The sequence below is a fragment of the Sphaeramia orbicularis genome, chromosome 8 (genome assembly GCF_902148855.1).
Source record: "Sphaeramia orbicularis chromosome 8, fSphaOr1.1, whole genome shotgun sequence".
NCBI lineage: Eukaryota > Metazoa > Chordata > Actinopteri > Kurtiformes > Apogonidae > Sphaeramia > Sphaeramia orbicularis.
In genome coordinates this window covers 6,771,262-6,797,524 of record NC_043964.1, presented here as the reverse complement: position 1 = coordinate 6,797,524, position 26,263 = coordinate 6,771,262, and the positions used below count along the sequence as shown (strand labels likewise).

The window sequence follows — 26,263 nt, the reverse complement described above, 5'->3', positions numbered from 1 at the left end:
AATGAAAAGGGCTCCAATTTCATATTAGAGGGATACAATCTTTTTAGTGTAAACCGCAAAAATAAAAGGGGTGGTGGAGTGGCTTTCTTTGTACAGAAAGAGTTTCAGTGTAGAGTGGTTGACAGTACAGTTGTGGATGATATTATGGAGAGTCTGACAACTGAAATTCATTCCACTAATCTGAAAAGTATTATTGTGAGTTGCATATATAGGACACCTGGCTCCTGCATTGATTTCTTTGTTAATTCCATGGTTGACATTTTAGGTAAAGTACATGATAAGAAACAAGTTTTCGTTTGTGGAGATTTCAATATTGATTTAATGAAGTGGAATGAGCATAGCATGACAACAGAATTTTACAACACAATGTTTAGTTTAGGTTTCTGGCCTCTAATTGAAAACCTGAGTAGAACAACTAAAGACAGTGCAACACTTATAGACAATATTTTTACGAATACTTATCACCATGTAACAAGCGGTTTGCTTATAAGTGACGTCAGTGACCACCTTCCTGTTTTTGTAGTTGTGCATAATTTAATTGCTAAATGTTCGGTTGATAAAAATAAACGTCCCTGCAAATTAAGGAGATTGAAAACACCAGAAAGAATTGAAGCCTTAAAAATGGATCTTTGGAATTGTAACTGGGACGAGGTTTATGTTGATGATCCAGACCTAGCATATGATGCATTTTTGTCTGCATTTTTAAAATTATATAATAAGCATTGTCCAATAAAAATGTGTAGGGTGAAAGATCAATATGAAGGTAAACCATGGATTACAAAAGGTCTGCAAAAGGCATGTAATACAAAAAATCAACTGTACAAAAAGTTTTTACAGCAGAGAACTAGTGATAGTGAGGAAAAATATAAGCGCTATAAGAACAAACAAACTACCATTATGAGGACTCAAAAAAAGGAATACTATAGTAAAATGTTGGAGGACAGTAAAAATAATGTACAAAAAACTTGGAAAGTAATCAATTGTATTATTCAGAATAAAAGTAATAATTCAGAACTCCCAGATTTTTTTAATAAATAAAGTTAATAATAAAGTGGATGATTTAAAAAATATTGTTGATGAGTTCAATGACTACTTTGTAGATGTTGGAGCTTCCTTGGCAAAACAGATCACTGTATCTGATGACAACAAAAATAAGTTTAATAATTTGATTAACACTAATGCTAGTTCTATGTTCCTAAGTGGGGTACATGAAACTGATATTACTGACATTGTAAGAAAATTAAAAAACAAGACAACATTTGACATACATTCCATTGATACAGTAATTATTAAAGATGTTATTGATTATATTGTCAGACCCTTGACCTATGTTTGTAATCTGTCTTTCCAAAAAGGAATCTTTCCTAATAATATGAAGTTAGCAAAGGTGATCCCAATTCATAAAAATGGAGATAAACACTGTATGGAAAATTACAGACCAATATCACTTTTGCCGCAATTCTCTAAAATTTTAGAGAAATTGTTCGTGAAACAATTAAATTCCTTTATTCATAAAAATAAATTACTAAGCGAAAATCAATATGGATTTAGAGAAAGCAGAACTACTGCTTTTGCAGTAATGCAAATGGTAGAAGAAATAGCAAATGCAAATGAAAATGGTGAGTGTTCTATTGGTCTGTATATTGATCTACAGAAGGCGTTTGACACCATAAATCACAGTCAGCTATTGAAGAAATTAGAGATGTATGGAATACGAGGGGTTGTTCTTTCCTGGCTGGAGAGTTATTTAGGTAATAGACACCGGTGTGTACAAATTAATGATACGATGTCAGCACTGAGAAGGATTACATGCGGTGTACCACAAGGATCAGTGATTGGTCCAAAACTGTTTATTCTTTATATCAATGACATCTGCAATGTAACAGATTTTTTTAGGTATGTAATATTTGCTGATGATACCAATTTATTTTGCTCTGGAAAGAATTTAAAGGAACTTCTGTGTAGTGTAGAAATGGAGCTGGAAAATCTTAAGACTTGGTTTGATGTCAATAAATTATCTTTAAACATTAAGAAAACAAAATTTATGGTTTTTGGGAATCTAAATGCAAGTGATTGTAATGTTAAATTAAAAATTTGTAATGTTGATATTGAAAGAGTTTCTGAGACTAAATTCCTTGGAGTTGTCGTTGATCAAAAGCTAACATGGAAACAACACATTGAATACATTAAAGGGAAAATCTCAAAATCACTTGCAATCCTGTATAAATCTAGAAATGTATTGAACTCCAAGGCCTTGCATTTAATCTATTACTCATTGATTGTTCCCTATATAACTTACTGTGTGGAATTGTGGGGATCCACCTTCAAAACCACTATAAATTCAATAATAAAACAGCAAAAACGAGCTATACGTATTATCAATAAGGCTGACTATTATGCTCACACGGAGCCACTTTTTCTAAATTCTTATGTGATGAAATTTTATGATCTCTTTTATTATAAAATAATGCAAGTTATGTTCAGAGCAAAATCAAAAATGCTCCCTGACCCAATACAGAGGTTCTTTTCAATTCAGGACATTCCATATAATTTCAGAGGTGTTTGCAAATTTACTGTCAAAAAAGCTAAAAAAGGTATGAAAAGGAGATGTGTGTCCATTATTAGAGTTAAATTTTGGAATGATGCCAACATAAATTTAAAAACATGTAATTCTTTTTTGGTTTTTAAGAAAATGGTTTGTAAAGCTATTTTTGAAGCTTATAAATGCAATTAATTATCTGTTGTTGTTTCTTTGGAGGTTGGTAGCCTAAAAAGTTGTAATATAGGATAGGCCTTGATAAGCAGTCTGCTTCTGCCTATACCTTTTCAGTCATTATTCAACACATTATTCAACACAAGATTCTTGATTTTGTGATTCTGTGATTCTTTTTCTTTCCTTTGCATGAAATGTCAATACTGTGTACAATTTTTGGTGTTGTCATGACTGAATAAACTACTACTACTACTAAGTTTTGGTGTGGATTCCTCTAACATTTTGTGGAATGATGAGATATTTTAGAGCTGTTTGTTATTATTATTGTTGTTATTATTTTATTTTGTGGTTTTGAATACAGTGTTACTGTTGGTAAATGAGAAAGAGTCAAAAATGTAAATAGGAAATCAATTTTATCTTGAAAATCAATATCTTTGGAAAAAAATGCAATTTTCTCAGTTTTTTGCTCAAAATTCAGTTTTTTCCTGAAAATGACCAATATTCAAATGTTCATATCTCATAAACGAATGAAGATAGAATAAAATTGTTTCTTGTGTTTAAAAGTTGAAGTGCTGTTCTTTCTTTTGATGTATTCAGTGTTCACATACTCCTAACACAACATTTTCAGTGAGCCTCCAAAGATTAGTGAAAATGACCAAAAAGGCTGGCGCTGGCTACCAACTCACTGGAAAATGCTCTGGCGGGGAAAGAGTTAAGTGGAAGTATGTATTCTTTGCACAGACAGTGTTTACATTTTGAAAGCCTTGTTGCATTTGAGAATGCATCCAATGGGGCATCACAATAAAATTAGGCATGATGTGTTAATTCCATGACAGGAGATATGTGATGTTACCTAAAATTAGTTTAATATCCCACATATATCGGCAGTGGTATCGGTAGATATCGGAATCGGAAATTAAGCGTTGGACATATCGGCATATCGGTTTTTGGCAAAAAAGCCAATATTGGACATTCCTAGGTTTTATAGATGTTACAAGATTTATTTTCAGCTGATGACGTCACACAGCCCACCACTTGCTCTAAACTGAGTGGAAATGGTTGCGTTTGTGCTTAGTTTGTGCTGCTTTGTGCCGTTTAAAGTTTCATTTGTGCTGTTAGCGTTAACCCCGTCCCGCTCCGCTCCAAGTTAACTACAAGAAATGGTTTTGTCTGTGTTTCCCATTCATCAAAACGCATTAAAAACAGGTGAAGCACAAACCAGATTCTTGAGATTAAGTTGTGGTCCATGCTCGTCTTTTTCCCCACCTAGTTCTGTCTGTTTGAGTGTGTTTTTCACTCAGCCTCCAGTCAACCAGTCAAGCTCTTGGGATGTCACCCTGAGCAAGAACTCCACATAAATATTTTTATGTGTTACAGTGTTTTGCTTGGTTTGTGACTATAGATAAAATAATACAAGGATATTATCATCGTCAGATCAATTAGCTATACCAATATTGTTGTTTAATGTTGAGATTTCCTCATACATTTGTGTTGCTTTGCTTTGACAAACTGCTAGGCTGCACACAATATTTTTGGTAACAACTGTTTTAGGTTATTGTGCTAAACAGTAATTACTTGAGTGATTAGTATTAATTGGTTTATAAGGCATTGGTTTACAGGTAGCTAAAGTGGACAGAATAAGAACAAATATGCGTATTTTAGGATGCACTTACAAACAGTGTAGTTACTAACAAAGAGTAATAACTTACTTAAATTATTGCTCATTTAAAATGTTACTTTACCTATTACTTTGTAGCTAAATCTATTAGTTTCATTACTTTTAAGTTAATAATTATTTTCCTTCCTTAAAAACTGATCTTGACCAGATTGTTCCTCAGGGAACTAGACACACTTTATTTTATTTTATTTGAGCATTACATGAGCTTAACTCTGCAGAAGAAAACAGAGTTGTAAACACTACAGTGTTTCATCACCTGATGGGACACAGTATGTAATGGACTGTCAATAATATATATGTAAATGAAAAATCCAAATGAAGAAACTCTACTCTGACTTTTAAAGTAATACTTTCTGTGTTGTCCCTCATAAGAACAGTAAATATCAGCTCATTGAACAAAATGTAGAATGTGATATAAGAGGAGTGTTTAACATTTCATTTGTCTTTGCAGTGAAACATTTAGCAGGGGCTTAATGTTTACTAGTCAAACTGTGATTGTATGTCATTAGTAGAAGCTTCTCAAACCTCTGAGCAGAAAGTGTGTTTGTTCAAGGAGTGAGCCCCAAACCTGTTTTAGTACTGGAAAAAAGTAATTTAATTACAGTAATACTACTAGTAATGCACTACTGCCCAACACTGCCTACAAACAATAAAACTGTAGATGGATCAAATACATGTGTATGTTTATATATATATTTTGGTGTTTTCTGATGCTGTTTTCACTCCACTTCCCAGGTCATCATACATCTCCCACATACATGCAGTCCTCTAGCAGTATGACACATAATGTCGAAGAGCATCTTGGGTCACGCCTCCCTGGAAAGCAATGACTGACACAAAATATGAACATGAACTATGAACTTAGGTAAGGATCTTAATAGGATATTTACAAGCATGAATTGTACTAAAAAGTAAGAAATGACAAAATCCATCCATCCATCAATTATCCTCCGCTTTATCCGGGGCCGGGTCGCGGGGGTAACAGTCTAAGCAGGGATGCCCAGACTTCCCTCTCCCCAGACACCTCCTCCAGCTCTTCCGGGGGGACCCCGAGGCGTTCCCAGGCCAGCCGAGAGACGTAGTCTCTCCAGCGTGTCCTAGGTCTTCCCCGAGGTCTCCTCCCGGCGGGACATGCCTGGAACACCTCCCCAGGGAGGCGTCCGGGAAATGGCAAAATAATCCTGAAAATGAGTTAAATGATGCAATGAACTGATCACTGTTTTGTGTGGAACACAGCATGTGGGTATATTTTGGTGTTTTCTAATGCTGTTTTCACTCCACTTCCCAGGTCATCATACATCTCCCACATACATGCAGTCCTCTAGCAGTATGACACATAATGTCGAAGAGCATCTTGGGTCACACCTCCCTGGAAAGCAATGACTGCCCTCAAGGTAAATGTGGTTCCTTGGAGCACCAGAGTGGAGGGAAATTCACTTAAAGGGAAGTCTCTCTGCAGCTGTTGTGGAGTTGGTGGAGTTGCTGTGAAATGGCTGCCAAGGTCAGTGTCAATCCACATAAATTCTCCCAGACTGTAGCTGTGAGTAACCATGCCTGCACACAGCACTTTTCTTGTATTGAGGTCTTCTTTTTTGAATGCAGGGGGCACTGAGATGCACTTTGGATCGGTCTGAGGCAGGGAGACTCAGGAAGGCTGAGTCCTCGTTCCCATAGCATTGCCAAGATGAGCCATGCCAGAAGTCTGCAGGACAGCAATGGAAGTGGAAACAAACGCAACCTCCCTTGTGGTTTGTTTGCTGATTGCAGTACTGTGAGGAACATTGTTTGGTGAAATACACACTTGGAAGATTCCTCAGTGTTCCTCAGTGTTCTCTCCACTACAGCAGAGATGTAGCTCTGTCCATCTACTTGGATGGCACCAAACTTCAGTTGGACAGCTTTGAATATTGGCCTCAGTAGTTCTCCCTCTGTATATAGACCTGTTGGGTCATGCCCTGTGTGGCGATGGCTTTCACCAGCTGGAGGAAGTGGTTGTCAGATTCGTTACTGCTAACAATGTTATTAAAAGAAAGGCTGTCACAGAAAGAACAACATAAACTCTGACAAAGTGCATCAAATGCACAGGTGTTTAGCACAGACACTCTTGATTTGCTACATTTAACAGGCTGTTGATGATTTCCATTTTTTAACAATTGCACTTTAACTCTCTTCTGTCTCACAGATGTATCTGCATGTAGCCATTCTGTACAAGGAGAGAGGTAGGAATTCATCTTCCTTGTTTTGGGCATAACCACTAAGCCTCTCCAGTTTTCAACAGTGTCCTCATCTGCTGGATGAATGTTTGTAGCAGCGTCAGTTTCCACACAAGGGTAAAGCATCTGTTTTTCTGTTTTGTTTGATGTGGACAGTAGTAGATACAGAGGGGTTCCTGTGACACTCATAGTAGCAACAGCTGCATTCTCCTCACTTTTCTCTTTTGCAGAACAAATTCACGTTTCCTTCAATGAAAGTAAGATGACGAGCTATGAATCGATCCACCCGAATTGGTAAATTTTCATGCTTAAAAAGCCTGTTTTGAGGTTTTTGAACTCGACTTCAACAGCTGAGCTTGCAGTGATGCTGGTGCTTCTGAAGAGAGGGACTGTTATTCCGTCCAGAGTGGTAAGTAACTTACAAGTCTTATTATATGGGGAATGATCTCAGGGAGGTGGTGGATGTTATCTCGATCCCCAGTAGTCATGGCAAGTGACCTGCTCTCTTCACATATTTCTGTCACCCACAGTTGGATGTTCGTCTGGATCTGATTACACGCATCCACTAGCTCCTGTCCCTCACCCTTTTCTTCTGGAATGGTGACAAATTCTTCTGCAATTTGAGCTTTCAGGTATTTCTTGCACCTTTCTGATGTGAGAGGGGCTCCAGAACTGTTATTACCCTCTGCTTCCCTGAATGCCACAATAGTGATAGCACGTATAAGTTCCTTTGCATGTTCCAACGATTGTGACTTAAGAAGCTGTACTTCTGACCTTATAAAGAAATCTTTAATGCGATGTGCTTTTGTTTTCAGGCAGTCCCACTGGCAGACCATCTTGATGCAGTGTGCAACATCAACCCTAACAAAACAAGGTGGTAGTTTTGCAGATTGATTTCCAAGTAGTACATTAAAGCATTCATTGATACAGGTCTTCAAATCAGGGAGAGGGGTAAAAGCCTTGACCAGAGCTCCCAGAATGGCCAGAGAAAAATCACTCACAACCTCTTCTGGAACAGTTGCACCTGCACGAATCCATTCTGTCAGCCACTGTGTGATAGCATGAACATCATGTCTCTCCGACAACATTTGCCCCACTGGGACACTTGAGCTGTTAAGCCCTGTCAGAACTCCCTGATACAGGAAGATATGGCCAGACGAGCCATTTGGTCTGACCAGTTTCCTAACTACTGAGCCAGCTGCATCGAAACATGCTGTTGAGTAAGTTTACTTTAATAAGGTCTTGTACTTGTGCATTTGTGTTTGACTCCAGTAGTGACAGAAAAACTATCCAGTCCAATGTCTTTAATGCTACTACTATGAGGTGCACTGTATTTTAACAACTGCAAAGACAAAATGGGATCTTTGTCACCTAATTCCAAATCATCTCTCTCTTGTTTTGCTTTGCGTAGTGTGGCCAAATTAGGTAGATGGGTTGGTTCAGGATCTCCAAAGTTCATCAGCTTCTTTGCCTGTGATCCCCACCATACATGGGGTTTCATCCTGCCTTCGCATAGTTCTTTGGCTATCTGCACCTGCATGTTTCCAGACATGAAACACTTCGAACAGCCAGTGCGGAGGGAGTCGTCAGCATTTTTGATGCAACATTTGAACATCATTGGGCCGTTAATTGCTGACTCTTTCTCACGTTATGTAAAGATATCCATGACACTCTTTACAGTAGCCTCTGATTTCGGTATAATTGTTTGTGACTGATGGATAGACCTTGGTTCTTTTATAAATAAATGTGCAAGGACTTTTCACTGCTTTCCAAATCTGCTCATTTATCACAAGTCCAGGTGCCAGGCTTCAAAATGATATATTGTCTTTTTTAAGTTTGAGAATATTTGTCATTGTACTCAGCCTTTTATGGAATAAATTCTCTCCATTTGTCAAAAGGAACATTGAGTTGAAAAGTCTGATAATCTTTTAGGACATGAGAAAGGGAACCTGACTCAGAGCCTGTGTCATCAGTTTCAGGATCACTTGTATGTAGGGCTGCACGATTAATTGATTTTAAATCGAAATTGGATTTTTTAATTAGGACGATTTTTAAAAAAGGGAAATCGTAAAATCGATTTCATCTTTCTTCTGCCTCCGGGCCGCGCGCCTCCGCGCGCCCGCGGGCTACCGTAGGCTCTTCCTGTGACAGCGGTCTGTCACAGAAGTCCGTGTAATGACCGGACGTTAAATCTGTTAATGAAGCCGCAGTACTTATACCAATACAAGCCGTGGCTTCACGCACGCATCCCGCAATTGAAATATAGCGAGATGGGGATCACTCATCTTCCGTTGTCCCGGATCCGTACCGTACTGTCTTCTTCCGAACCGGGTCTGGGTCTCGGGGTCATCAGCCTCATCAGCCTCAGCAGAGGAGCCCACAAAGCCCACTGCCCACACACATGCACCAGCTCCACACATAGAATCCCTCCAGTGTGTCCTGGGTCGGTCTGTTCCACGCACGGATCCCTCAGTTTAAATAGAACCGCATGTGGATCACTCATATTACGTGGTCCACGCACGACTGATGCCTGTCACTGACTGACACTGGTATCACTGCTGTGGGCCCAGGTACCCCAAAAAGGGGGGGGGGGGGGGGGGGGGGGGGGGGGGGGGGGGGATTTTTTTTTTTTTTTTTTTTCATTAATTTAGTCCTCTTACTTGCCAAATTTTTCATTCACAAATGTAAGTTCTTTAACACAAAACCAAATATTATTTATATTTTGTAAGATGTTGAACTTTATTTAAAGCTGTTAGATAAATGTGGAAACAAAAAGGCTGTAAAAAAACATAAGTATTTGCTCTGATTTGGACATTTTATTATAGTGTATTCCCCCTGACAAACTTATGTTATTTTCTTGTATACATTGTTTGTGTACTCTACTTCATTTTAAAGATTTAATGAAGAGAAAAAACAAAACAAAACTGTGGGTTCATCACGTGATCCCATCACAGCTTTGAGGTCGGAGCAGTGGCTTGCATTGTGGACTGCTCACGAAAACGACATGCTGACTTCTGTTGTCTTTTCTAGTTATACCCAAAAATCGAAATAGAAATCGAAAATCGAGTTTTTAGAGGAAAAAAATCGGGATTTTTTTTTGCCAAAATCGTGCAGCCCTACTTGTATGATGACTGAACCCTAAAGTTGATCAGACATTGTGTCTGTTTAATTTAATAAAGGTGTACAGGACCTTTGCAGAGATTATATTTCCCAGCTGCTCACTCAGCTCTGTCCATACAGTGGCATTTGGAGTGGCTATGTTGCCATTTTGGAGTATGGTCTCTTTTGATGTGCAGAGAACTGCAAAAACGGTATCTGTGTCCACTGCAGGTTATTTGGGCATCTAGTTTAAGAACACAAATATAATTCATGTTGATCACCTAATTCTTGACTTTATTTTTCTATCAGTGATTATATTATATTAAGATCTTTGAGGACTTGCAAATCTAATAGGGCTGGGTAAAAAAATAGATTTAACCGATCTTAGATCGATCTCATTTTAATTTTGCATAATCAATTAATAATGGATGAAATTGATTTTTCAGAGCAGGACCGGGAGTACGCAGAACCGCAGGCGGCTCCATCTTGCGAACACCTGAGGAAGACTTGGTCTCACTTTCAAAAAAGACACAGAGGGGAAACCCCCTCCGCTAGAGGTCCTCCGGCCTTAAACTCGAACCTGCAGTGTGAAGGAACAGGCCGCCCGGCGAGTCGCGGAAGCCGGTTGTTCTTGGAATAATAACTTGGATCCATTCTATTACCTATGGCAGAGTATGGAGTTAGAGGAAGAGTACAGCGACAACGCGACCGCAACGCTAAACCCCCCCCCCCCCCCCCAAATTTCCAAATGTGACCAACATTCACGGAGCGCGCACACCCCCCAGCCCCCCTCCCCCCTCAGTGTGTAGAAGCCTCCAGCCATAAAACAGACCAAAGATGACGAAGTCTGTTCTGATCCACTGTAAAAACATGGACGTTTGTGTCCTGTTCATTATTTCAGAGCAGATTCAGCTGCTTCCTGCTGAAATGTCAGATTTATTTCCTTTCTAATATTAATATTGATCCCAGTATTGATGTGTTGCATGACTGTGGTAGTCAAATAATCAAGTTACAACTCAAAATTGTACTTTGGTATCACTAAATTAATCTGAATCAATCAATTAATACTGAATTCAATCGATTCGAATCAAAACGTGATTAATCGATTCAGAACCTTATGAATCGAAAACGAATCGATTATGGAAATTGGCCATGATACCCAGCCCTAAAATCTAAGTCTCCAATGTGTAAATGTTAGCATAAATAAAGATTCTCAGTCATTGAGCATTGTACTTTACTACATTAGCAATATTTTGTGAGCAATTTTTGAGTCAATATTCTGCTAACTCAGTATGGAAACATTTCACATACGTTGGCCAGAAATCTGATTTTGCACAGGGTTGTAAATTGTGCTGAGAAGCCAAAGCTTGTAAAACATACAATATTAGAAGTGAATTTCCTGCAGCAGTAACTTTTCGTCCACAGGTGTACTACCGGATAAAACCTGTTGAGCTCCCACTAGTGGTACATATGTGAAGTGTAACCCATGATGCTTCATTTAAATAAATTGGGAACAGAACTACTGAACAAAACGTTTGCTTTGCATTGGTTTTCATTGAAATTTCAAACATTATTGACAGGACAACTTAACCAGGTAAACTAGGAAGAGGCATCAAGAAGTTGTGATCAGATAAGACCATCATGACAGCTGTGATTAAAAGAGTAAAAGCAATGTATAATCCAGTGCAACTGTTGCTCCTTAAACAAAGTGAAAGTCCATTTTGGGTGAATTTGTAGCAAAGGGGGCTGGGGTTGACTGACATCATCAGCTGAAAATAAATGTGGTAATATCTATAAAATCATGACAACACAAACAAAAATTTTAATGGCACAAACCAACACAAATGAAGCACAAACAAACGCAATCATTTCCACTCAATTTAGAGGAAGTGGGTGGCTGTGTGATGTCATCGGCTGAAAATAAATCTTGTAATATCTATAAAACCATAATAGCACAAACGAAAAATTTAATTGCACAAACCAGCACTAACGAAGCACAAACAAACGCCACCATTTCGGTTAAATTTGGAGTAAGTGGGGGGCTAGCTGACCTCAGAATGACCTTTCAAAGAATTGTAAATAACTCAACAACCATAACAGCATAAACGAAAATTCTAATTGCACAAACCAGCATTAATGAAGCACAAACGAATGAGACTATTTATCCAGAGATTTTCGTTGGGTGGGGGGCCAACTTCATGCAGGTTGGTGATAGATGCTAGTATTTTTGAACATTAACCTAGGGCCAAAAATAATAATGCAAATTAACCAATGTTGCTGTTAATCACTGACATATGCCAGGCTGCAAAAATCAAATAGTATGTGATCCAATTTTTATGTAGTATTTTGAAAAAAAAAAAAAATCATATTTTGTTTTTTTTGCATCAAAAAATGTAGTGACATCATGATCAAAAGAGATCATTTAAAGGGTTAAAAACATGTAAAATGAATGATTATTTGATATGTATGATTAGGGCTGACCGTGATTTACCAAAATAAAATCAAATTAGAGCAGATAAATCAGTATATAATATTTAATTGTTTGATTTATAGGTGTGCCATTTTGGCACACTTGGTGACAGATGCTAGTATTTTTGAACATTTGACCTGGCGCCAAAAATAATAATACAAATTAACCAATGTTGGAGTTAATCATTGACATATGCCAGGCTGCAAAAATCAAATAATATGTAAACCACTTTTTATGTAGTATATTGGAAAAAATAATTTTTGTGTTTTTTGCATCCAAAGAAATGGTTTGCTTACATTACAAACACGGCATTTACAGGGTTAAAAAATGTGACAGTTATTGAGTATTTGGTATTTTTATTTACGGCTCAAGTTGATGAAATAGAAAAAAGTTTAAAAGAATTAAAATCAAACTGTATGAAAATTTTGTTTTAAAATTTTACAGTTGCAGCTGTAAGTTCCATTCTGGGTACGGTTATTTGCTTCAGCGGTGCCACTCTGGACTTGGCCATTACAAATGAACAGGATTTCTGATCATACTCATTGGTCAACACAAGGTAGGTCACGGTCCCATAACCGTCCTCGCTGGCATCCGAAAAATTATGCAACTGTGCTGTCTTGACAAGTCCAAAACTTGCAGGCTTAAAACATCTCTTGACATTAAAGCTGGAAAGCTTCTGCAGATCAATCCTCCATCTTGTCCATTGTTTCAGATACGTTCCTCCAATCTCGTCATCCCAACCTGCCTTGTCTTTACATAGGTCTCTCAGGAGCAGTTTTGCTGGCAGCACAAATGGTGACAAAAATCCGAGGGGATCATATACCGAGCCAACGACTGACAAGATTCCTCTTCTCGTAGGGGGTTTGTTCTGCACATTGATGGTGAAGGTGAATGTGTCAGTTTCAGTACACCAAGTCACCCCTAAGGCTCGTTCTATGGGCAACAACCCACTGTCTAAGTCTAGATTCTTGACTTCTGTAGCTCTCTCTTCATCAGGAACAGATGACAGAAAAGCTCTTGAATTACTCATCCACTTCGTCAAGTGAAATCCACCCTTGTTACAGAGAGATTTCAGGTCCCTGGCCAGCATGATTGCTTCCTCATCCGTTTCCACTGAAGTCAAACAATCATCTACATAAAAACTAGTCAGGAGTGTCTGAGCTGCCTTATCTGTTGTCTCATCCTGCTGATCTTCTACTATTCTTCGCAGAGCAAAGCATGAGCAGCTTGGTGAAGAGGTAGCACCAAATATGTGGACACACATCCGGTATTCAACTGCCTCTTTGTCCAGACTGCCTTCAGGCCACCACAAAAATCTAAGAAGGTCTGTATCCTGCTTTTGAACTCGGACCTGATAAAACATTGATTCAATGTCAGCCATGATGGCAACTGGCTGTCTGCGAAACCTGTTCAGGACTCCAAGAAGAGTGTTCGTGAGATTGGGTCCTTGAAGTAACTGACCATTCAGGGAAAATCCTTGATAGGATGCGTTGCAGTCAAATACCACTCGTATCTTATTCTTTTTGGGGTGGTAAACCCCATGGTGGGGAATATACCACACCCTTCTGTCTGTCTGCAACTCATTCTCTGGTACCCTTTCAGCATATCCCTTGTCAAACATGCTGTCCATAAATCCTGAATAATCAATGTGGAATTGAGGATTTCTTGTGAGCTTTCTTTTCAGACTTAACAACCTCTGAATTGCTGTGCATTTGTTGTTTGGAATTTGAATGTTTTCATCTTTCAGAGGCAATCCTATGTAGTAGTGACCATCTTTCAACTGTAATGACTTTGACACTGATTGCATGAATTGACGATCTTCTTGAGACATTTCTGTCCTATCTTCATATCGCTTTTCAGGAAAGTCTGCATTGAACTGCTCAATGAGCAAGTCTTCAATGGTCTCCACTGATATGCGGTTCGCTAAGCAGCTTTGCAGAGTGTTAGGATTCACATTTGTACTTTCTTGTTTTGGGCCATTCACAATCCAGCCTAACAATGTCTGCACTGCATATGGTCCATCATCTCTACTATTTACCACTTTCCATGGTTCCATTGCTTTGTAGGCATTCACACCTATCAACAGTCCAACATCTGCCTCAATGTGTGGTAGTTGAACTTCACACAGGTAAGGCCACTTACTCAGATCCTGTTGTTTAGGAATGTTGCCTTTTTTCACAGGAATATGTTTCTGCGTCAACACCTTTGGCAGATCAATGTAAGTGGTTCCTTCTAGTGCACACACTTCTAAATCTGTTAAGACAAGTCCCCGAGTCTTCTTCTTCTGTCCCATGGTACACAACAAGAAATCTGTTTTCTTGCCTTGGACATTAAGTCTGTGCATCAGGTCTTCTGTGCAGAAAGTTGTGGTACTACCTGGGTCCAAAAATGCATATGTTTCTATGGTCCTGTCACTTCTTTTTGATTTCACCTTCACAGGTACTACTGATAACATGCACTCACTGTCACCGGCCCCAGTAGATCCACAAGTTTCCAGATCCAGTGACAGAAGAGCATTTGAGACTCTAGGGCTGCTGTCTTTGGTATTCCCATTAGAACCACTATTTTCCTTCGTCATATGAAGTATCGTTGGATGCTTCAAAGAACAATCTGCGCACACCAGTTTTCTCTTACAATCTTTGCTCAAATGTCCTTTGTTGAGACATCCAAAGCCAAGTCCCTTGCTTTTCAGGAATTGTATTCTTTCTGGATGTTTCTGTTCTTTAATCTTTTCACATGAGCTGAGTGTGTGCGCCTTCTCACAGTACAAACAAGCCTTTTCAGAAGTGTCAGTCGACTTAGATGTACTCTGATTCTTTTCTTTCTGATGTTGATCACTCTCCTTAACAATGGGGGAAACACCTGTGGCAAAGTTGGTTCCTTTCAGGTCATTCTTTTTAGCACTCTTTGCAACTGACTTGAACTTGCCCTTTGAATCAGTGATCACTTCCTGAATGTCACCAAAGAGTGGATCATTGACAACTTGTGCATACCAGTCGATGAAGTTAACTAAGTCCTCAAACCTGGCTCGTCTTCCTTGAGGCGCCTGTAAGTCAAACGCAGTGTTCCTCCACCGCTCTCTAACTTTGTATGGAAGTTTTGAGATCACTGTTCTCATATTACTCGGATTGTCCATCTCTTCCATAAACTGAACATCAGCCATGGTATTATTACATCCAATGAGGAACAGCGCATATGTCTTCAGACCCTTGGCATCTTCAGCTTTGATCTGCGGCCATTTCAGTGCTTTATCTAAGTAAGCTGTAGCTATCTTCAATTCATTGCCATAATGGTACTGAAGTAGCCTCTTAGCTTCTCTTAGCCCTTTGTCTGGTCGCATGTGTTCACAACTGCGGACAAGATCTCTTGGTTCGCCGCTTGTGAACTGTTCTAAGTAGAACAACCTATCTTGTTCATTGTTTGTCTTTTTCTCAATAGTACTTTCGAATGCCCTCATAAAGGATCTATAGGCCAGTGGATCTCCAGAGAACACCGGAACCTCTCTCTGAGGAAGTTGGGCTAAACTTTGTTGCATAACTAGCAGCTCTGTTACTTCATTCTGTCGCTCCATTATCTTATGGAGTTCTCGCTGTTGTGAGGAACCAGAATCAGGAATTCGTCTAGCTGATGCACCTGAATTACTGAGCATGCCTGGTGCTTGTGATGATGACCTTAGAGGAGGCAGTAAGAGCTTTCTTTCCTCTTTCAAAAGAGAATCATAGGAATCCTTTTTCTTTTCCATCCTAATGTCTTGATGTGATTGATAATAATTGCTCATGTCATCACTGGCATCATCATGTTCATTAAGTATTTTCATTTTGGCAATAGAAGCTGCAATCTCTGCCTCCATCTCAACATGTTCACGTCTAGCCTTCAGCTTTAATTCCTCAACATCTAATTCTTGCTTTTCCTTTAATGCAGCTGCGCGTGCAAGTAATGCTGCATGCTCTGCCTTTGCCTTCACACGTGTAGAACTGGTTGTAGATTGTGTTGAAGAGCTGTGTCTACTTCTTGCACTCAGTGAGACAATTGCTGAAACACTGTCTTTTGGCATAATATCATCATTGACATCATCTTCACTGAGTCTTTTACGTGTCTCTGAGACCCATTTTTTAGTTTCAGTAATAAACTTTTCAAATGCATCACATTTAGGTTCAAACCAGTTTAACTGGTCATCTTCCCTTTCTGCTTCTGATAAATTTTGAACCACTTCTTCATTTGCTTCTATAAACTCACTAAATATGCGTGGAAAGCCATGTGCCATTTCAACTCCAACTATTTCCACATTATCTTCAACTTCTTTCATTTGCTGAATATCATGCATTTTGCGAGTGAGCAATGCCAGCTTCCCTTGTCTCCTGTTGCGCAGTCTATTCAACCTCTCCACTAAGGATGTTTCTGTGGGCTTTGGCGCCCTCTTCTGTCTAGCAGAGTCCACATTTTCACTTGCTGAGTCATCAGCCATATTAGCTTGTTTATGCTAATGCACATTAATTATCTCCCTTCACTAGAACTTCAACAATTCTTCAATCTTCTAAATGTTCACAAATCCTCTCGTGAAAACACACATACAGAGTGTAGCACGCATTCAAACACAGATGGTTTTGTACTCAAATGGGCTTCCAGTAGCGTTTTCACTAGCAGGCCGGAATTAGCTTGTTAACATTAGCATTCTAACATCAAAGACGTTTTTCCGAGTTAAGCTCCTCTTCTGAATAGTTTAGTTTACCTTCCTTTCAGAATGCAGAACGGTAGATGAGATTTTCATTTCTCCTCTTGAATCCACATGTATTCCACCATGAGACATCCATGAGCACAGTCTTTGACTAATGTAGGTGCAGTTCCTTAAAACTCTGTTTTGTGTCCAGTTCTTGAGCTAGAGTCATTGACGCGAGACTTCTTTGAAAGTTTTAAGTATTTACTGAAGAAAATGATTCACATTACAACAAAAATATTGCAAAAAATAAAGAATCTTTCATCCATTACAGGAGATCAGTAAAGCCTTGTAGTCACGGTCAAAGACTGTAGCGCTCTGACCCCCCTACTGGCTGATGCAGCTTACTACTTTAACAAGTAATACAATGCAGATATTCATATCAAGCATATTAAAGATTAATGGTACAAATTAGGTGACAGTTATTTCTTTGAACTTTCAACCTAAACATTGTACCTTATAAATTTAAACTATTTTAAACTAATTTGCATTATGGCTCTAACAGTGTGAAAAGCAAAAAATTACACACACTGGAAAAAAAATCTAAATTTTACCAAGTGTATTTTTCTCTGTATTATACTAATATTCACATTAATTTAGTTGATTATTTTGTTAAGTTTTGTTCTTTTTTTATTCTTATTATTGTCATTTTGCTCATTATTTTAGTGATTTTGTTTCATTGTATGGATGATTTTTTTTTTTTTTTTTTGCTAATGGTGCTATATGTGTGTGTGTGTGTGTATATATATATCTGTGTCTGAATATGCATTTACATAAATGTGTTTTTGTATTATGTGTTTATGTAAATCAGAGGTCACCAACACGGTCCCCGCGGGCACCAGGTCGCCCGCAGGGACCACGCGAGTCGCCCGCAGGCCTGCTCTAAAAATAGAACTAGTTCAGGGTTCTCCAACACGTTGCTCACGATCTACCGGTGACAGGTCTAAATTTCCACCCAATCAAAATTACAAGTGTCCCCCTCCCGAGATGAAATGGTTAACTAGCTGTCAATCAAACTTTAGCGCTGGTTTGCTGCCTGTCATTGGAGAGGGGCGGGGCCCAGGATGAGCCAGATGCCAGGCAGGTAGTGGGTTCAGCCCCCAACGATGTGGGCTGAATATAGTCAGGGAGTTATTTTCACCAACGATGAGGCACAGACTTCTGTTTGACAAATGTGAAAGACGAGTGTGTGTGTGTGTGTGTGTGTGTGTGTGTGTGTGTGTGTGTGTGTGTGTGTGTGATCTGTGGCGCGTTCTGGAAGTCAGTAAAAGATGCAACGTGGAGCGGAATTTCACCAAAGTTCACAGCAACTGTTCTGGAGGTTCTCTGGTGGGAATCAGCCTCCGTGAAGAGAAGGTAAAAGAGCTGAAAACTAAAGTCCAAAACCAACAGTCCATGTTCAGTAAACTGACCAAGGCCAGCACTTCCACAGAGGCATCAGTAAAGTGGTTCACATCCTGCTCAAGCACAAACATACGTGCGCTATCTGCGCATGCGCTCAGACAGCTGCAGTCGGACCTGAACAGGTGCCTCTGCGTTTGACTCCAGTGTAATGACTGTAGAAGTGACGGGGATGGTGGATTTATGTGCACAAAGTTCTGGTTTTAATTAATATGTTTTGACAACATATGTGAATTTAGAAAAGGTCAAATCCTTCAGAAAAACAGCAGCACATGCTGGTGAAGTTTTATTGTGTGAGTGACAACGTTCCTTTTCACAATTTCAAAGTATTAAAAATGCATATACAGGTGTGTATTATTTGTTTTTAATAATTCTATAAAAATATGCAGGATTGTTCCATTTCATAATTTTTGACATAGTATTAAAATATTTAGGAATACAGCATGCAAATGCTTGTATTTGTTTTTTCTACTTTTGATTTTCTGAATTAAAGTAAAATAATAGTTTCATATTAACACTTTTTAAGTATTGTAAATGTTAAAACAAAGATATATAAATAAATAAAATAAATGAAGAGCACAATGTTACAAACGTATGATACAAAATATGAGTATGTATGAAAAATAGCTATGTAAATAATTGTTGCTAAATTAGAGTAGCCCTCCGGCAACTTCATTAGGTAAAAGTAGCCCACAGAGGAGAAAAGTTTGGTGACCCCTGATGTAAATCATACTATATTTGTTCATAATAATACAAAGCCAGAAACCAAATTATTTCATAATAAGTATCAGTCATATTATAGTATGTAGTATAGATATGCTTAGACTAGAAAGATTATCATTATTAATTATATAAGGAGAAGAGGTGGCGTTTATAAGTTGTACTTCTTCTCACTCTTTTTCAAATATGAATTATATATCTTATGTTTAAGTGTTTTGTTTATTTTCTTCTGTTTTGACATTCATATTCGAAATAAATACATTGATCAATCAATCAATTAATTATTGACACATTTCTGTTCTGTTGATTACTTTGGTCTTTTTTTTTTTTTTTTGCTTATTTTATATTCATACACCAATCATACACCAAACTAAAAAAACAAAACAAAAAAAGAAAAACAAAAACAAAAAGTGTTTATTTTATTAAACAGTCATTATTTTGGGTACCTTACATAATGATTTGAGAACCTTGACTTTTCCATGAGTTGACTTCAGTTTTCTTCATGACTTTTCCTTCATTAGTGATTGAATCTTCACTCCCTCTTCACTGGTCCTTCAGCTGTAAAACATATGAGGGACTTTTTTGTGAATTCAAGCGTGTGTAAAACTCTTAAATGTGACGTCACTTACAGGTGAATCTTCAGTCCTGTCCTCCTGTGATCCCATTGAACAGACATAAACACATCATCACTGGGAAACTCACCAGAGTCTGAAGTCCAGGATGTTTAAATACCAGTGATCCGCCAGGTTTTTATCACTTGATCATCGACAGATCCAACATGGAGCAGATCACTGAAAAGGTCTTCAAGTACAAGGACTTCATCTTCCCCCTGGGGTTTGTGACCCCGGAGTACATCGATTCACTCCAGACCTTCGAGACCCGGGACAGCGATGTGTTCCTTGTCACCTACCCGAAGTCTGGTGAGTCCAGTCCTCATGATCACAGGAAAAATCAGATGATAACACAGATTATGTGTATTCAGGACTGTTAGCTCATATCCAGGACTGACACATGTTGGTGATATAATCTCAGTCTCTCAGAGCTGAAGAGCTGAAGTCGAAATACAGTCAGGTGTCCCTCAAGGGTCCATACTTGGCCCAACAATTTTAAATATTTACAATAAAATCCATGGCGTTTGCAACTTTTATATCCACCTGTATGTAGACGATACTATTGTCTATACCAGGGGTGTCAAACTCATTTTAGTTCAGGGCCACATTCAGCCCAATTCGATCTCAAGCGGGCCAAACCATTAAAATTATAGCATAAAAACCTGGAAATAATGACAACTCCAAGTTTTTCTCTTCATTTTAGTGCAATAAAAAACATTCAATTATGAAAATGTTTACATTTCCAAACTATGTTTTCACAAAAAAGATGTGAATAACCAGAAAAAATTTGAATTTCTTAAGAAAAATAAGCTAAATTTTAACAATATTATGCCTCAACTTATCACTTGTACATGTGCATTACACACAATATTACACAAACAATATTGTTGAAATTTTGAAGTTTGGAATGTGTAACTAAAATAAGAATGTCTACAATATTATCTCTCAACTTATTAACAACTTCTAAATCGGATCTACAAATCCACAAAACATTTAGTAACAGACAGAATACTGTTAAAATTGTACTTAATTTTCAGGTTATTCACATTTTATCGTGAGGGTTATTAGACTATTATGTTACTTTAGATCACATTGGGCTTAAACCAGTTCAACACCCTTGACTATTAATATTTTCAGTGTAATTTTTGCACTCCATAAAATCACGCCGCGGGCCGGATTGGAACTTTTGGAGGGCCGGTTTTAGCCCACGGGCCGCATGTTTGATACCTGTGGTCTATATATTTGCAAGAAAAAGTATGTGAACCCTTTGGAATTATCGACATTTCTGTGTAAATTGGTCATAAATTGTCATCTGGTCTTCATCTACTGTAAGGCTACGTTCAGTTACAGGTAAATGTGGCCCAAATCCAATGTTTTTGTCCATCTGTCACCTGTATCTGATCTGTTAAAGACAGGCTGAACAGCACTAATCTGACCCAGACCACTTTCATATGTGGTCCTAAATCTGACCCAGACCACTTTCACATGTGGTCCTAAATCTGATACATATCTAATATTTTACAATGCAACTTCAGTCTGAACGGCCAGGTCACATTTATCCGACCTTTACATCATTGAAATGCGACAAACATTAAAATTCTGCGTCCCAGGAGTGTTACTTCTGTAAACCCCGTGTGTGTCTGCATGGTCTCGTATTCCATCAGGACCTCTTTTGTGCATGTGGGTCACTTTTAGTCGCATTCAGTTAAGACTCAAAACTGCTAGAAGTTGCATTTAATGTGGAATATGAACAAGCACACACACAAAAAATCGGATTTCACAATGTGATATCATGAATTGCGTACAGATAACGCGCCACTTTTAATTGGTGTATTACCTGTACGCATTATAAGCTTTCCGTATCTATGTTCACACCACCTAAAACAACACGCAGTTAGCTTGATTACTGATTAGCGCAATTCACGGCTAGCGCAGTTAGCGGTTAGGTTTAGGGTTAATAGTTACGGGTACATAAACTGGAGATCTTGGCGTACACTGACACGCGATCAAATGGCGTTGAATCACACGACAGGATGAAAATGCGTACGTATAGCACGCCAAATCCTAAAAGAACTGGCATGACATACAACGCAATTTCATTAGATCAGTCTGGATTTCATCAAAAAATCTGACCTGTGGGTTAAGACCTTCTGTCTGAATGTGGGCTAAGTCACAAGACTAGACAAACACAGTCTGTTTAAACTAATACCTCAAAAACAATTACATGTTTTCATGTTTTTATTGAACACAACATGTAAACATTCACAGCACAGGATGGAAAAAATATGTGAACCCTTGGATTTAATAACTGGTTGACCCTCCTTTGGCAGCAAAAACCAAAACCAAACGTTTCCTGTAGTTGCAGATCAGACCTGTACAACGGTCAGGAGGAATTTTGGACCATTCCTCATTATAAAACAGTTTCAGTTCAACATTCTTTGGATGTCTGGTGTCAATCGCTCTCTTGAGGTCATGCCATAGCATCTCAAAGGGGTTGATTTAGGCCTGAAAGATATTGGACACTGGATCCAAATACAGATTACAGTCACGTATCTCTGCTGATGTTCGTCCACTCAGGTACGATATGGACTCAGCAGATTATCATCTCCATCTGCGAACTGGACGGCGGTCTGAACGAGTATGCCAGCAATTACCAGCAGATGGTGTGGCTGGAGTATAAGATGAAAGAGGAGGATTTCTCCCTCCGACCTTCACCTCGCCTCTTCACCTCCCACCTTCCACCTCGCCTCATGCCTCTAGGCCTGAAGGACAAGAAAACCAAGGTCAGGACTTTCAAATGGCATTGAATATCACACAATACGTCGAAAATGCATATGTATAGCATGCCAAATGCCAAAAGAACTTGCATGACATACAACCAAATTTCATAAGATCAGTCTAGTATTAAACATGGAGGGGGAACAGAAGTGTCGAACGCTGCAAGTGTGTTCTTAATGGTTTGTTTCATGAATCAGATCATTTATGTGATGCGAAACCCAAAGGACGTCGTGGTGTCATATTTCCACTTCGGCCAGTCCTTCACACCACTGGACACCCCCAAGAGCTTTGGGGCCTTTCTGGAGCAGTATTTGGCAGGAAATGGTGACCAATCTCATCTTAAATCTACTCGATCATATGAAATCCATGTTCCTAACATGTTCTATTCACTGTTCAATAGTTGGAGCATCGTCATGGTTCGACCACATCAGAGCCTGGTACTTGAACAGAGACCAGTACAACATCCTCTTCCTCACCTATGAGGACATGATTCTGGTAAGACCTGGTTCAGATCCGATATACTGAAGGGGGCGGTACTAAGACCACTTAATAAAAACTATGAACCTACAGTGACTCCTGGACATAATATTCAGTATTTTTACACACAGGTTGAATCTAAGTCTAAGGCAGGGGTGTCAAACTCATTTTAGTTCAGGGGCCACATTATGGCAAATTTGATCTGAAGTGGGCCGAACCAGTAAAATAATAACATAATAAGATAAAAATAATGTCAACTTCAAACTTTCTTCTATGTTTTAGAGCAAAAAAAAGTAAAATTATGTGATGAAAATGTTTACATCTACCAACCATCCTTTAAAACGATGTCAATAACATGAACTGAAATTTCTTAAGAAAACTAAGTGAAATTTTAACAATATTATGTCTCAGTTTATCATTTAAACATGTAAATGACAACTTACAGATCCCAGTGGATTGACAAATACACAAAACATTTCATAAAAGGCAGAATATTGTTAAAATTACACTTCGGACATTTCAAAATGTTCATATTTGTTGCAGTTATTCATGTTTTTGTGAAATGTTAGTTTGTTAGTGTAAATAGAGTAAAATGACATGAAAATGTTTACATTTACAAAGAGAAAAATTTGGAGTTGTGAGTCTTTATAGGTTATTATGATAGTATTTGACTGATCTGACCAACTTGAGATTAAACTGGTCTGTATGTGGAATCTGAACTTAAATGATTAATATCTTCAGTGTATTTTTTGCATTTCACAAATTCATCCCAGGGGCCGAACTGGACCCTTTGGCGATCTGGATTTGGCTCCCAGGCCGCATGTTTGACACCTGTGGTCTAAGGGAACCAGGACTTTTTGGAGCAGCATCTAGCGGCCATCGGTTGTTTTACAACTTTAAGATACTAAAGCACCAATGAGGACAGATGTGTTTTGGTGTAAAAGTCACATGTGTTAATACATGTTGGTATTTGAATTAGCAACAGTGTTTTTCTGACTCACTTGTGTTTTCATTGTGTAATCTACACACAGTATCGTGCAATGTGAAACACAACAAACTTCATGTCATACAGTGGCTCGCTGTTAACTTATAAGATTGTTAAAATCAATCAGTGTGGGAGCCTTTAGACAATGTAGAGAAAATGGAGTCAATTTTGACTAAAAATGCTGCATTTATTCCTGAAAATAACTCATTAGCTTCAGTATTTGAAATGACTGCGGATCTTTATAGAAGGAAGAAGGTTTTTGGTCTAAGTTCCTCAACTTTCTTCATTTCTATTCATGGAAATGACATCATCATGGAAAGGTTTTGGTGCTGCTTGTTGTTTCTTTGTAGGACCTGAAGGGGGCGGTCACTAAGATCTGCACGTTCTTGGGGAAGAACCTCAGTGACGAAGGCATCGATCAAGTTGTAGAAAAAGCTACGTTCAAGAACATGAAGAAAGACTCCAAGGCCAATTATGAGTTTTTAAGAAGGGACTTGGGCATCGGTGACTTCATGCGTAAAGGTAAAACAATCTACCACCGCCGTCCAGACTTCAACACAAACATCGGGTTCATTCTTCTTCTTCTTCTCTTGTTCCTCACACGTCGGATCGGTGACTGGAAGAACATGTTCACTGTGGCTCAGAGTGAACGAGTCGATCGGATGCTTCAGGAGAAACTTGGAGACACTGGTCTGAAGTTCATCTGGGAATAAGAACAGCAGCAGCTGAAGACATGGCCTCGACTCCACTGATTCTTTCCTTTATTCATCATGTTTTCTCTCCAATCCAACACCTCTCACTCTGAGTTCCAGTGTTCGTTACTGATTAGATGCAGGTCAGACACGTTTGTAAAGATTAAACCCTCATTTCCAACTTTTGTATTTTCTGACGTCTTTATATAAAGTGCATCTTCTCCACGTTCATGTGTCTCTGAATTCTTCCAACATTTATAATTGAAGCTGAAGTTTTCCAGTCAGTAAAATGATCGACATAAGGACCTGAGGAACTTTGTCAGAGGTCAGATTATAACGATGATGATCGGGTCAGAGTATCTCCACAACTGCAGGTGTTGGGTTTTATGAACCCTGTAAATCCTGAACTATTAAATCATTGACAGAAAATTCCAGTCCTTTGAAACTGGAGCCTTTATTGGTCCTTCTGAACAACCAAAAAAAATGTTTTTTCAAATATCAGTTTCCATGTATGAGTTTCAATTTTGTATCATATTTGATCCTTTGGGTCAGTCAGGGGTGATTCTAGGGTCAGAGGTCACCCAGAGTGCTGGCTGGCCAGGCAAAAGAAACTTCACTGTTTTGTACATTTTAACGCAATTTTGGACCATCGTTCACACATTTGTGAAAGAAAAGCATAACATTTTTTGGGTATGAGAACCTCTGACTAAACCATCAAATCTGATTAAAGTTACTTAAATGCTGAGCCACAGTAAAAGAGGAATGGATTGGAATCATAAAAGAAATTGACCCTGACTCTAATTTCTGGTGGAAGACAATCCTGTTTGATACAGCAGCTCCTCAGTGTATACATCTACGAGAGAATGGGTTTAACTGCAGAGGAATATTAGTGTCAGATCGACCAGATCTATTTCAAACACTGTCTGTACGTGATAATACATTCACTTTACAGGTTCTATCAGTGGAACATTTAGAAATCTGTTAGATAAATGGACATAAACCAATGTATATGTGGAGGAACACTTTATTATATACCGTCAAAACATCAGCAAACCAGCACTTTTGTCATTTGTTTTCCAATTAATCTGATTAAAATATGTAACATTAACACATTTAATCTGAGGCAGATCATTTCTAATAAACTGTAGACCAGTGTATATGTTCAGTGTCTCTGCTCCCCTTTTTCTCTTTGTGCTTTAACTAAAAGGCAAATAACCAAACAAAGTGTTTTATAAGATGAGGCTGTCTGCGCACACACACACACACACACACACACACACACACACACACAATAGGAGTTAATGTTCATCCAGTCAGATAAAGTCAGTAACACCTTGTATTTAATCTGAACACATGCACAGACAAAACAGCAGCTTCTCTCAGTCCAGTTTAAACAGACAGAGTTGGACTGAACCACATGGAACATTTCCTAGTTAGAAAAATAATCAGATAACTCCCACCTAACAGCATAAACAGTGATCTATGTTTCAATACAGCAGAAATAGGGACTGGTGATGATAATAATGCATTAGTATTAATGTAACCGGTGGTGTCGGACTCTGCGTTGTATTTTTTTATGGACGAGACTTGCACGTGTAACTCTGCAGGCACTCTCTGTTTGTTTTTTGGCTCCTGACAAAAGTGGCATAAGACCCAAAAACCTCCGATCAGCGACCCCCGTAAAACAAACTCCTACACAAACCAAATGATAC

The 26,263-nt window shown here is 38.6% G+C and overlaps 1 protein-coding gene and 1 long non-coding RNA gene across 2 annotated transcripts; both read left to right on the top strand.

The window, feature by feature from the left end:
- Positions 1–7,151: 7,151 nt before the first annotated feature.
- On the top strand, positions 7,152–7,734 carry LOC115423841 (uncharacterized). The gene is made up of 3 exons (XR_003936013.1): positions 7,152–7,236; positions 7,420–7,478; positions 7,623–7,734. It is a non-coding gene; the product is annotated as an uncharacterized LOC115423841 (long non-coding RNA).
- A 12,049-nt stretch (positions 7,735–19,783) lies between these two features.
- LOC115423832 (amine sulfotransferase-like) lies at positions 19,784–24,572 on the top strand. Its single transcript, XM_030140888.1, has 6 exons — positions 19,784–19,928; positions 22,197–22,402; positions 22,595–22,721; positions 22,798–22,892; positions 24,210–24,381; positions 24,463–24,572. Exons 1-6 carry the CDS (start codon positions 19,787–19,789, stop codon positions 24,570–24,572), a joined length of 852 nt encoding a protein of 283 aa, XP_029996748.1. The 5' UTR covers positions 19,784–19,786.
- Positions 24,573–26,263: the final 1,691 nt, after the last annotated feature.